The sequence below is a fragment of the Synchiropus splendidus genome, chromosome 12 (assembly GCF_027744825.2).
Source record: "Synchiropus splendidus isolate RoL2022-P1 chromosome 12, RoL_Sspl_1.0, whole genome shotgun sequence".
NCBI classification, from domain to species: Eukaryota; Metazoa; Chordata; class Actinopteri; order Syngnathiformes; family Callionymidae; genus Synchiropus; species Synchiropus splendidus.
This window is the reverse complement of record NC_071345.1, coordinates 2715247-2728857: the sequence shown is the minus strand read 5'-3', so window position 1 is coordinate 2728857 and position 13611 is coordinate 2715247. Positions and strand designations below refer to the sequence as shown.

The window sequence follows — 13611 nt, the reverse complement described above, 5'->3', positions numbered from 1 at the left end:
TAAATATGATAACTGATCCCACTGCAGTGACGCAAGTTAAGATGAGCCATTAGGCCACATCTGACATGGTTGTATCACCACACTTCTGAGATAGAATTGAGTGTTGTTACTAAGTGTTGGGGTGGTAAGTCTTTTGTCTTATTTTGAGAGTAGAACATTGTCACTTTATGTGGGTGCCACTGCTCAAATGCTGGTCTGAGATTATGGGATGCTACCAATCTCCCAGTCACTATGAGTGCTCTGTCCTGGAGCATCATGTCCGTCTGTTATGTTCCTGTTGCCTTCATCAGGATTCTCTCAACATCAAAAAAATCTATTTCTCTTAAAACAGAAACAGAATAAAATAGTGGTAAAGAATTGGCCTCCTCAGTCACGTTGAGCTACCACCTAAGTGTCGACAGGGGGCGCTCTTGTCCCTCACTCCAGCGTGCTGCAACATCACAGCAGAATGTGTGAATGTCATTACAGCCAACGTCCAGTCGTTGGCCAGATGGTGATGAGGCTTTGTTGTTTCTCTGCGACGGGCATCCAAATTGGACAGTTGGAGCAGTAAACATGAGCCGCACCGTCTGACGTGATCATTTGATCTTCATTAGCACGCGGCGTTGCCAGGCAGACGTCCTACGCTGCGGAGAGCATGGGAGTCAGATGGTTTCATTTGGTGCCGTTTCAGCCCTGCTAGACACCTGCGCTCGTGTCATCGAGACAAAATGGAGAGACTGCGTGACATTTCAAATGTTGGCTCTTCATTTTATTTATTATTCTGTTTGAGCTCAGAGCAAAGCTGACGTCTTTCAATTTGTTGTGCATCCATGAGCTACCAAGAGCTACACATATATATATATATATATATATATATATATATATATACACACAGCGTGTGTTAATGTGTAAGAGGTTTAAACTTCGAGTTTTGCTCATGTTTTCTCCTCCACTTTTATCGAATTTTGCCATTGAATGATACCATGTTATAATTCCTGTTTATCAGATGGATTATGACTTGCTGTGCCAACACCTGCCAGAGATTACTGTTAGATGATGGAGATGAGTGGAGAATTTTCTCTTTTGGCTCAGCTCTTTCTTCACCACAGAGAGCACTGAAGACGGTGCACAGATCCAACTGTCCATCTCCATCCTTCCCTCATTCGTGCACCCTAGGATTAGTTTTACCATCAATAAGTTGTGAGACCTTTCTGCTGCCCTTTTTTCACCACCATTCTTCAATTTGAGCTTTTGCCCATTAATCAACATAATCACTTTAGATTTCAAGCTTAAATTACATTTAGTGAACCCAACAAACCTTCCAGAGGAGCAATGTGGAGTTGCAAACTCAGACGAAAGTTTGCAGTTGATTTAAAACTCCACAATATATCCTTCAAGATGGCTGTTTTGGGATATCATGGAGAGCTGGGGGACGAGCCAGAGGAAACGGAGTGAGTTTCAAATGCGAACCAGTCCCAGAAGAGCTAGTCAGCGTCTTTACTAAAGAGCAGTTGGTCTTTTTACTGCCCTCATTCTGTACCATCCACATCTGGGTCAATAAATCCAATGATACAAGAAGCCAAAACCCACTCTGTAAGTGAAGGAGGACAAATGGCTATGCTGTCTCCACCACAGGGAGGACAACTGAGACAATTTCATGAATCAAAGTAGCATCTTCCTGGATGCAGCTTGTGTGAGCGACATGGTGTCACATCATGATTCAAGCCCCATTAAAGCCCATGCAGTCCTGGAGGACAACACAACACAACACACAACATTTAAATGTGTGCACCAGTGACACTGCTTTGCAAAACACTTGTGCAATCTCTGTTGTCTTTGCTTTACTTTAATCCAGGCGTTCTGTGTGCAAGCGCCGGAGATTTCACAAGTGGGTGTTTAAAGGGCAGATCACCCACTGAGAAATATTTGTGTTTTCGTGATGAAAACATTCGAGTTATTGATGTGAAATGGAGACGTACGCCGAAATCGCTCGGATGCTGTTTTGTAAATCTGTATACGATATATACAGATTTACAAATACGATAAATACGATGTACTTGGATTCATTTTGTTGTTTGTGTGAAGATGTGGTGCAGAGAATGGTTAATTTAGGCATGTGGGGTTTCATTTTGCAGTTCAGGCTTTAGAGCTTAGAGCTTTATTACTTTTGTTTGAAGGAGACTTTTCATTTTCATTTTGTGCCACATAATAAATGGCGCTTATTCCTGGACATGTAGTGATGGAGGTCAGACCTGCGGCTGCGTCAGGCCTCTGGCTGTTATTAAAAAGCATGACTCTGACGGTCAGACATCTCTCTGCTCTTCTGTTCCCCCTGAAGGTGTTCACTGCACACATGGCTTCAACCGGACAGGCTTCCTGATCTGTGCGTACCTGGTGGAAAAGATGGACTGGAGGTGAGTTCTGACTTTAATCCCTCATGTTCAACTTTTTCATTCTGCTAAACAAATATTTTGCCCTCGGGTGGCTGTCGCCAGCTCCTCAGTAAAGGAGAACCTTCCTTCCACTCGGTGGCCGACTCTTTATAGCTCTGTCACTATCAATCAGCACAGACTCCTGCAGGAATGTGACTGGTGAGCGCCGCCCGAGCTCCTCAACCCCTTGACACAGATGCTAAATAATTGAGGGGGTGAGGATGTGTCTTTAGTCAGAGGTGGAGCAGCAGACTGCAAGGCTGCTGCAGACACGCAGGAGGGATCGAATCAATCCACCCGCCCGCCCGCCACCCACCGGCTCTGCTCTAATGAATATTCCCTGAGTGTTCCTCTCGTCATGTGCGGAGGGATTATTCCCCATGATCATAGCTGGTTTGATTTGAGTGTAGACAGTCACAGTTTTCTGTTCTGCAATTCACTTGTTAAATGTTGAGTAACAACTGAGTTCATATAGATTTTACTGCACTTGCTGTGCCTTCATATTTGAAATGTGGAGATTTGACTCGCCCTGTCAGACCCTGCTGACTCGAACATCGACACGCTGAGTTCTGAACCCCAGCAAGCTGATGCCCACTGATGTGCTAGACAATGCCGGTTTTTCTGTCAACTCGACTTTGCCGTTCAACTTTACAGAGTTTTTGAAGAGAGTTGCCTACAATGGATCACAGATTTTAACTTCAAATGTCTCACTGAGGTTGAACATATATATCCCAGACGTTACTTGACTGAAAACCTTATCCATTGTTCGAATACCAGTTCTCACGGCCGGCCACACAGCTGAACAAATGTCCCCTTACCCGTCTATGTAGATGGAGCTAGGAGCCGCTTCCATTTATAAGATGAGACATGATTATGTCTTGGTCTCAGTTGGTGTGGTCTTGACTACAACACTCGTCGATAATTTTAAAAAGTTGATTGTTACTTCTGACTCAGTTGTCATTTATGGATCTGGCACACCTGCCTTCACAGACTTGCCCTTTCGCCTTCGATCTCCATTTGAGTCTGGCGTTACACCTGAATATAACGCATGTTTTGCTTCCCTCTGCTCATCTTGTATGCACACACCAGAACATTTTGAGACTTACTGTGTTGTATTGTCCTCGTGTACCTTATGTTGGAGGTCTTTACTGCACTCACTTCTAAACTTTGATCTGCTTGATAGTTGTGGAACGATTTAATAAAAGAATTTATAAATAGATTTAATGCCATTGTTTTCAAGAAAAAAAATAAAATAATAACCCTGAGTCTCTTTTCTCGTGCTCTTATCAGCATCGAAGCAGCAGTGGACGCCTTTGCCAAAGCGCGGGCTCCTGGGATCTACAAGGGAGACTACCTCAAAGAGCTTTTCCGTCGCTATGGTGACGAGGAGGACGCCCCCCCGGCTCCCGCCCTTCCCGACTGGTGCTTTGAAGACGGTGATGAGGAGGCGGACGACGACGGCAACCCAGTCGGCCAGGAGTCTGGGCCGAGCTCCTCTGGGTCTGCGCCAGGCAAACGAAAGAAGGAGAAGTTGAAACTGGTAGGAGTTGTGGGGAGTCCTGGGAAATGGACTGCTAAGTGGAGTGGAACTCTTAAGACCAGCTCTGTGCAACATGAATCACACGCTGAGACTTGTGGTCCACTGGGGGGGCTCCAGCTTTACCAGTAGGAGAAGGAATATCCCTTTTACTTTGCTCTTGTGATAGTTGTGCTTTTGTTTTCTGGAGCAGATTCTACAAACTGAAAAGCCATCAATTGTACCAATTCAACAGCTTTCCCAGTACTTTAACATCATCTTAGAGATTCTGCTTATCCCTCAGTGTTTCACTAACACTGCTAGTTTTGATCGTTCATACTTACAGTTATACCTGGGGGTGCAGTTGAGAAGGAGAAGAAGATTCATGACGTGCTTGTCTGCACTCATGAATATAAATAAACTCCAGGAGTCTTATGTCAGTGTTTCCTGTAATTTTCAGCCTCTGTTTTCTTTCCCTCATCTCTCCAAGGGCGCAGTATTCCTGGAAGGCATAACGGTGAAAGGCGTCACCCAGGTCACCACGCAGCCCAAGCTTGGCGAGATCCAGAGAATGTGTCAGGAGATGGCTGAGTGGGACAAGTAAGAAGCTGTTTGCCCTCTCGGTGCTCTGCTGGGAAAGCGTGCGTGTATACCTTCTCATGTGGGTGGTGTGCTTGTGACTCACTTGTTTGAACCCACCACCCTTTTCTTTACATCTCCACACTTTTTCCCCACTGACACAAAAGTCAGAAATAGATGCTCCATCAGAAAGTTAGTTTGCTGCACTTGATGAAACTGCATCATTGTTTTCATTTTCAACTCGACATTTATAGATTTGTGCCGCATTATTTGGCTCACAGTCGACTCTCTGCATGCCTCATCCAAATTGTTATCTACTTGAAACTTCCATGAAGTTTGTGTGGAAAGACAGAGTGTCATTCCTGCCATCTGGTAATTCAATTTTAATCATGGCCAGAGCAGTAAGTTAGCTATGTCAGGTGTCAGATGTGAAATGGAGCACCGCTGTGTTGCTTAACCAGTGAATGTACGTGTGCTGCACAGCAGCGGACTCGGTTGTTTTTAGTAAATTTAAATCTCATTACAGATTTGTCATCATATTGTGTATACCACAGCAGTGACAGAGCAGTGTTATGCTACAAAAGTTGAAACTGGAGTTTGGAGTCACATATCTTTAATTCCTCGTCTAGATCTGGTTTCCCTGGGGCGCAGCCGGTGTCCATGGACAGACAAAACCTGCGCTTTCTGGAGCAGAATCCATACAAAGTGAGCTGGAAAGCTGACGGCACACGGTGAGTCTTTGTTCACTCTGATTAGTCTCTGCTCACAGTGTCGACGTTAAAGTCGATCCATGTATTTAGATTGGATTAGATGTACAAAAGTTTTCACACATTGTAAAACGCAATACAGAAGTTCTTGACTTCCACTCTGATCCTCTGCACTTGGCATGCAGCAGTGCTCACTCGTCCCTCTCTCTCCTCCGTGCAACAATAGGTATTTATTCAGTACTTAATATCTGCCCACATCGAGCCACCCTCCAGCTTGAGCACAGGATGTCAGTGGAGTCCATATCTCGACTGTGGGTCAAATCTGTACTGTGCAGCGCAGCCTTACACTGTAGTGGTTAGTGATGAGGCTTCATGAAACATTGTCCTCATTTTCAGATGCCACTAGATGGCCCTGTCAGCCCGGGGTGTTTCAGTGACACCTTACATCAATATTAAACCAAGGCTGCCCTCTTGTGGCCTCTGAAAACATGGACATTCATAAAGCCTCATAAGCCCAGTACTAATAGGTCATAAATGTAGGCCTTTCACCCCTCAATACTTTGGTATTTGCCAACTTGGAATGCTAGACGGCAACCTTTTTAATCTGCCTTTGCTTTGTGTCTGCCTTTGCTTTGTTCTAAACTACTGTGTTTATTTATCTGAAACTTTTGTCCTATTACTATCCTGTCAGTGACTAAATATTCTGATGCATTTTCATTGACAAACACTTGCTCTCAACTCCTGTCCGACTGAAGATTTCTGCAATTTCTGCGTCCAATGAACCTGTCTCAGATTTTACTGGTCAGGTGATCAAATGACACTTCAAAATGCGTATCGTTTTTGAGTTTTCCGTAGCCTCTGTTCTTCCTAAAACCAACTTGTCCTGTGATTCGTTTGCTTTGCATCCGAGTCTGTCAATTAGTTTTGATGTCAGCTGCCAAAATCAAGTTTTGACTGTCTGCTCTGAGTCACCTCTGCTGCAGGAAATGTGCAATGATCCCGTGAATATTTAATGACTGCAGTCCATTTTCAGAATCGTGCACATCCCTGTCTTAATTTTCTGCGAGGGTGAACCAGAGAATTGTCTCCTCACCATCACAGCCGTCTACTAAAATCACTGATTTGTCTTTGTTCCATTTCTCTCAAAGGTTTCTTCCTTATTGCTCAATTCTTTCTCGCATCGCCTCCATGGAGCAGTGTATCTCATATCCCAAATCTTGAGGGAGATGGAGATCTAGTGTGGTATGAGTCATCGCTCTGTTCAGCAGGGAGGTGTATGGAATGAATAATGGCATCGCAGCCAGATATTCTTATTCCTGAGCTGGATTGCTTATTACAGTGCTCCTATTATGATTTATATTGTCATTTTCAGTTGGCGAAAGTTCTTTGATCATTTATTTCTTTTAATCCTAGCACTCTTTTTAGTTTGAATTGATGATCACAATATCATCAGAATACCCCCTTTCCATTTTACATTGCTAATCTGTGGAGGTGTCGCAGGGGCAGCAGCCGAATTAAAGAGGCCCTCCTCCAGCTCTTCTTGGGGACTGCTGGGGTGTTCACTGCTCTGCTTCATGCCTCATGTATGAGAGAGATAGTTGACCTTAGTGCACTCCAGTTTCAGTGTTAGAAGTGTTCCATTAAGATGTACTGTAAAGTCATAAAGTCAGAGGTGTTACTGCATCCTGTTTGGGGCGACAGCTTTGCTGCTTTCCAAGGCATGAAAAATCAGAAGCCTGGTGAGAAGTTGTGACATGTTAACCAATCAAGGCTTAGTTTTCGGATATGTATGCCAGTAGGGAAATGGAAGAGAAGCTGATGGTAGCATTTGCCGAAATGTATGACTCACCTTGCTGATGGAGCCACTGAAAGAGCTGCTGGACTCGGGCTACAATTCTGCTTCTCTGATCCACCATGTTCACTTGCCACTAACCTTAGGCCCGCCCCCAGCAGACTGACCTACATGACTCGGAGAGATCAGGTAATTGAATTTTGTCGCCTGAAATGGTCAAATGAGTGGCGCGACATGTAACACATCCTCTTCTGACACACAGTAAGGGAATGTGGACTGTAAATGGGTACCTTGGTCTTTTGGCTCAGCTCTGTAAGTCATCGTTGACTGAGATGCTGCACAAAGCTGTGTGCCCATTTCCATCCTTTCATTCCTCACTCATGAACAAGACCCCCGTGATGATGAACTGCTCCACCTGGGTACCCTTCCCCAGATGGAGGACTTCAATCTTCATGGGGTCTTATCCCCCCCTTCAAACTGAGAACTATGGTGGTGGACTTGGAGGAGCCAGACGCTTTCGACTCGCTATCTGCTGTGAGTGGAATTCCTCTCATTTGTTTACGGACATGCTGTTGAGGTCTTTCGCTGACATGCCTGCCATTTTAATTTCAATCACCACATGGTGGTGTGTGTAGCAGTGTCTCTCCATGTGGATAATTGGTCACTATTACCAAGCGTCATGGTGGTAAAAGGGAAACAAATCTAATTTCCTCGCTCATATGGAGGGTCTCAAAATCCTAACACAAGTCTTGTGGTACTTTGAAGTCACGATTTCTTGGAAGTGACACAAACCCTGCAGGATTACAGAATCATACTGTTTCTGTTCCACCACCGTGACATTTGCTGGCGTACCACTCCCAGTCCCTCTAGACAGAGTAATTCACCCGTCGGCCTCCTCTGAAACCCGACGCCGCTGAGTCCAATCGAATCAGACAATGATCCAACTTTATTTGTTCTTGTCAAATTGAAGAAGAAGGGACGGTTGGATGCAGTGGGTGATCTCATACCCTAGTGCGATTGGACACACCATTTCTGTTTGGCTCGCTGTGAGATGTGAATCAATTTGGACAGTTTTTAAGCGCTTCCCACAGTTGGGGAATATTCTTGACGTGTTGTTTGTTACCTGAGTTGAAGTATAAAGAAAGACTTTAAATTCAGAGGGACGGATGGGTTGGAGCTGCGGGACTAGTGCAAAACCTGCCAAAGAAACTTCTATCTTTTCAAGTAAACACAAATAAAACTTTGTGTAAACTTACTCAAACCGAAGGTGTCAAGGAGGATACTAAGTATATCATGTGTGCCTCCATCATCATCAGTCTCGGTTAACTTTGCTCACCCATCAGTTTCTCCTTTGACAGTCGTGAAGGAGGGACAGACCCTCTGTGTCGACCATTGTTCCATTCACTCAGAGGCGTCAGTCTGTTGGTTCTTTTTTGGGGGGCATTTTTGATTGACTTTTTGCCCTCAGTACCAATTCCTCGGTTTGATAGTCTTCCCCACCAGGTGCCACTCATGAACCATTAAGTCAAACGTGAAGTAGATCATCTCCTCTCACCTCTGTCCTTGCCATATCTTTCACTGGTGATGATAATTGTGTTTAGGTGTGTGTTGATCGATTTTTGGATCCTAATTCTCGGGGTGGATTGTAGTGTTTTTCAGAGCAGAAGGGGGAGTTCCATCTCTTTCAGGTGGCCAGAGCTTTGGACTGTCCTTCCTCGGTCTGAACTGGCTGTGTTAGAAAGGACAGGCAGGACTCACTGCGGTTGTCACCCATATGACCTGCTGATGAGCGATAAGTCAGTGGCTTAGCCACCACATTAATTATAAACTTGGGCTAGAGCACGAACTTTATCGACGGTTAACAGCCATTTTTCACCATTTTCATTAAGATGAACTGATTGCGGCCACGTGGGCTGATTTGAGTTGACATTTTCATCGCGCCACAGGCTTATTAAATGCCCCACTGTCTCGCCTCTGGCACCCGTGCGCCCGGAAATGGCTTTTTAATAGTGCCTCTTCAAGAAGGTTGGGGGAATATGTTTTTTCAAAATATTGCTAAAGGTCCTCGCCAAAGCTTAACATATAAATCCCTGCGGCTTCCTGAGGTGCACTGGCGGAGATAAAATGCTCATTTCCGCCCTCAGTATGGGCACTTTTCTTCGGTATTTTCATAAATTTGCTGACTTGGCCAAAGTCATTTCTTCCTGCCACCTCTCTTAAAGGCCACTGGGCTTTGCATTTTGAATTATGACAATAAAAGGGCCTTGCTTAATAGCACATGCCTGAATCGGGCCGTCTTGGCTGACAGAAGAAGCAGAGATGTTGCTGTTAATGGGCTTTGGGAAGGCGTGGTTTTGACTTCATTAGGGAAACATTGGCTTTTAAATCGTCTTGTTGAAGTGCTTTCTGTCTCCGGTTGATTGCTTTGTGCCCTGAAGTGGAAGAGCGAAGTGTAAATGATAGTCCTTGGGATATTAAACAAACAAACCTGGACTTGATTAGCGAAATTGGACTGAGATAAGTGAAGACTTTGCGATTTCTCTGAGGATGGTCCTCGCTCTCACTCTTCTCTTAAAGCCTCCTGAGCTCCAGAAACGTGTTCTTTGCAATGACAAATTTCTCCTGTTTGCCTTTCATTTTCTCTGATAATCTAGTAGATTATAGGTGTTTCTGCTCCCTCTATAGCTTAGCATCAGATTTAAACCGGCTCTACACTTAGTTTTTAACTTGTTTTCAGTCTACTGCAAGTAAAAATCTGTGTTCAGCTTAAACTACATCACCTCTATTGTATTCCTATTTCAACCTTTTTTGCATTATTGTGGTACCTCAAGGAGTATTTTGTCATTGCTTTTATCATGAAATGTCAATAAGTTGTATTCAAATGTAAAATGCTGCATCTTACTTTATCTTTTTAATTATGTCTGTCTACTGCGGTGTGTGTTTCTCACTGAGAGGATTCTGTAGGCCTGTGTCCCCGGGGCCACATAGGGCCCTTAACCTGGATTTCTCGGGCCCTGATCATGAAGAAATTGCTGATAACATTTCTGTTCAAATTAACCCGTGCACATGGGTAGGTATACATAATTAATTGGGGATAATCCCCAATTAAAATGGGCATCAAAAACAACTGCTTCATGGAACAACTGCACTCTATGGTACTCGCTCTTGTTTTTATTGTTGTTATTAAGTTTTCCCATCCTATTGAGGCTTTGTGTTATTTGCTCCCTCTGTTTTTTTATGTCTTGATGGTCCCTCACTAGAGTCACAGTATATAGTCGCCCCACTCTGTTGTCGCTTGTAAACAGGGACGGGATGTCTTCTGGAACTCTCTTGAAGCCGTCGGCGCACACTGGCTACCGTGAAGGGGGAGAAGAAAGGTGTTAAAAACAGTCATGCTCCCCACGAGGCGAGAAAAGGCTTATCCAACCTGGACATGCAGACACAAAAGATGGGTCTTTGAAGTTAACGCACCACTAATGATGTGCAAAGCTGCTAGATTTGATCTCAGGTTTCCCTTGGGGGTCCGAGTCTGTCAGTTGGCTCCAGGACATTATTGGAAAAGACCGCACAGTGGCCGTCTCTGCCTCATTAGGGCTGACGTGCTCGCAGACAAAAGGACACAGTCTGGGGGAAGATTGGAGCGAATGAAAAGATGGAGGGAATGTGAATCTATTGTGTTAAAGAAAGATGAGGAAGGTGAAGCTGTGATGAAGAGGAGGACCACAGAGAACTGCCAGACTTTAATGGCCTCTCTTTGCATCCTTCTGAACACACTTGACAGTGTTAGCCGCGGCTAACTGGCCAATTAGACAGCAGAAGAAGTAGTCACGCTTGGAGAAGACCTGCTGTGTCCCCCTCCGTTGACAGTTCTCTTCTGTAGTGACACTTATCTGTGTGATCCGACCAGACTATGGTCCTTGTCAAGGATGAAAGATAATATCCCATTTCTCGAGAGCATCTCTCTGTCTGGAGGAATTTCCCTGAACCATTGTCGTGCGCACGCTACAACACTAAAACAAGGGCACCTTCTCCTCTGAAAACCTGAAGCTGTTTTTCTCCTGCACTCTGAAGAGATTCTTTTCTTTACAGTCCCACATTTTTTGTTTCAGCCCACGGGCTCTGGCAGACTTGTGGATGAGGGCGTTTCGCAAGTCTTCTGTTTGTCTCTACCTCTGTGACCGAAGAATGAGGAGGTCAAACTCATCTCAAGGGCCTTTGGTCAATAAGCTCTTTAACTGACTGGTGCTTTGGGAGTCATGATTTTCACTGTCCTATCCTAGAATAGAAATTCTCTGAAGGAAAAGTCTCTTTCAGACTTCAGCTGCCTCACGACTCTTGGGACTCGCTTTGTTTTCAGCTGCGGACAATATTTGGTCTGGATCCTTGTTATTCACCAATGAATGTATATTCACCACACGTGCCAAACTCAAGGCCCAGGAGCCAAGTCCAGCCCACTGAGGTAGTTTATGCGGCCTGCAAGACATCTAAATGCATATTATGGAAATCAAAATAAATAAATTCAAAACGAATGTGAAGTCCACCAATGACGAGGTTATCTACAAACCTTGAGTGGCAGAGATTTAAGCATTGCCTTTCATCTTGCTGGGTGGTTGTGATTGTAAATGTCAAGGTTTGATCTGGAAGATTCATTCAAATCTATGTAGGCAAAGGGGTTTCTGTTGAAAGGTGTGAACACAGATGGTTGTTTGTGCTTGAAAGAGACTTTCTCTGTGTTGTGAGTTGCTGGTGAAGGAGGACAATTTAGATATTTTGAAGCTGAACATCAATATATTAAAGGGACACAGACGTTATATCAGTGTATCAGAGGAACGTCATGTTTGGAGAGGTTGAGGGGAGAGAGGCTTTGGCGGCAAGACAAAGTCAGATCAGGGATGTTGGAGATGTAAATGAGACTGACATGCTGACCCCTAATGGGATCTCTGTGGAAATCCCTTTGCAAACCAAATTGAGGGTGGATCCAGAATATTGAAATAAATGACCAAATGTTGTGGCACCTTCATTGACGCACATAAAGATTTCAGTCACTATTTCTGGGACGCTGTGATGACATTAAAACAGAACACGAATTGTCAGATGTGGTTTTGTTGTCAAGAAAGTGGGGTTAAAAGCTGCTTTCTGTCAGCCGATACTGTATTCCACTCACACGTTCAAACCCACTCGGCGGCTTGTCAAGTTCCCCTCTTTCAGCCGGCTGCTATCGACAGCATATTTATTACTTCTAATCCCTCTGATCATGACGCAGAGCAGCAGCAGGTATGAAAGATGCAGCAGGGATCGGCGGGTAGTCATGTGAAATCCATCTGTGCCGTCAGCTTGTCTGCGGCACTTAACCATCGCAGCTCAGTGTTGTCCTCGTCATTAGTGCCAGCCCATAATTAGCCCCGATTCTAAAGAGCAACCATCAGATCCTTAACCTTTCGGACTGCTGGCTGCACTCCGGCAGCTCAATAGTTTGTCTTTTCCGTGAAAAGCAGCAACCAGACTGCACTGTTGATTCATGTGTTTGCTGCAGCTACAGCGCCATCCAGCTCATTCATCTGTCGATGGACTTGTCAGATGTGTTACCGCAGCTCTTCCCCCCCGCTGAGTTCATCTGAAGACTTGATTCGTTGCAGTCATGAAAGATAAATTCTCGTTAGTGCTACAACGTTATTGAATTAATTGAGTGATTAAGAGCGCATCAAACGTGCCATGAAAGTAATATATCAAGTCTGCGATGCTTAGTGCCGCTCGATCGCCCAGAATCGACTACGCTTTTCTGATATTGACGTCACTCATCAACTGTTCGATAATTGATCATGAAGAAGAGGTCATTTCTTAAACCGATGACAACAGCTTTTTAAATGTTGAGTGTTGAATGGAGGTGCATGCCCCCAAGAACCGCAACAAGATGGCCGGCCCTGAACAGTGACCCTGTAGGTGATACACTTGCTTTGCTTTCCTGGTGAAAAGGAAAAGGGGATCAGTGTTTTTGAGCGTGTTCTGTCTTCTATTCTTCATTTGGAGCCTGCAGACAGAGCATCAAGGATTTTGTCTGTTTGCTCAACCTACTCCAAGACTGCCGACACTCTCTGTAGCGATTATCCCTCTTCAGTGAACAAACAACATTTGGAATGACTTTGATGCTCACGCCTGGAACTTCTTATCTATTTTAATCACGTCATATTCTAACAGCTCCCAGAGACGATTTGGCTCCCAGAGACAAGTTTTCACTGCACTTAAATGAAATCATTTTCAGAATGATCCTCTGCATTTTCCTCTTTAATCGTTGGCTAGAAAATGGTTTTATTGTACATGCCATCACATTGATGAGAATTCCAGCGAGTCCCTGGCGTCTTTGCAAATAAGAAGCCTTTTAATGAAGATATCTTCCATAACTGTTAAGTGTAGCCTTTAGTTCAGTGCTGTTATTTTCATAAACGGCCGTGTGTAAAATAAACTGCATTGTCTTGTAAACTCATGTAACGGGTCAAAATGTTAAGCTAAGTCCTAGTTGCAAGCTGTACAATAGTCTTGCTTGTTGATCAGTCTAACCGGAAATGGAGTCTCTGTTGTAATTCTTTAAAGCCAAGCATCCAAGTT

At 44.4% G+C, this 13611-nt stretch overlaps 1 protein-coding gene across 1 annotated transcript in view; it reads left to right on the top strand.

Moving 5' to 3' along the window:
- Positions 1-13611, top strand: part of rngtt (RNA guanylyltransferase and 5'-phosphatase) — a 71149-nt gene that overhangs the window by 3076 nt on the left and 54462 nt on the right. The window contains exons 5-8 of the mRNA XM_053880276.1: positions 2321-2396; positions 3705-3954; positions 4421-4530; positions 5139-5240. Coding sequence (XP_053736251.1) covers positions 2321-2396; positions 3705-3954; positions 4421-4530; positions 5139-5240 — 538 coding nt within the window. The remainder of the gene's footprint in view (positions 1-2320; positions 2397-3704; positions 3955-4420; positions 4531-5138; positions 5241-13611) is intronic.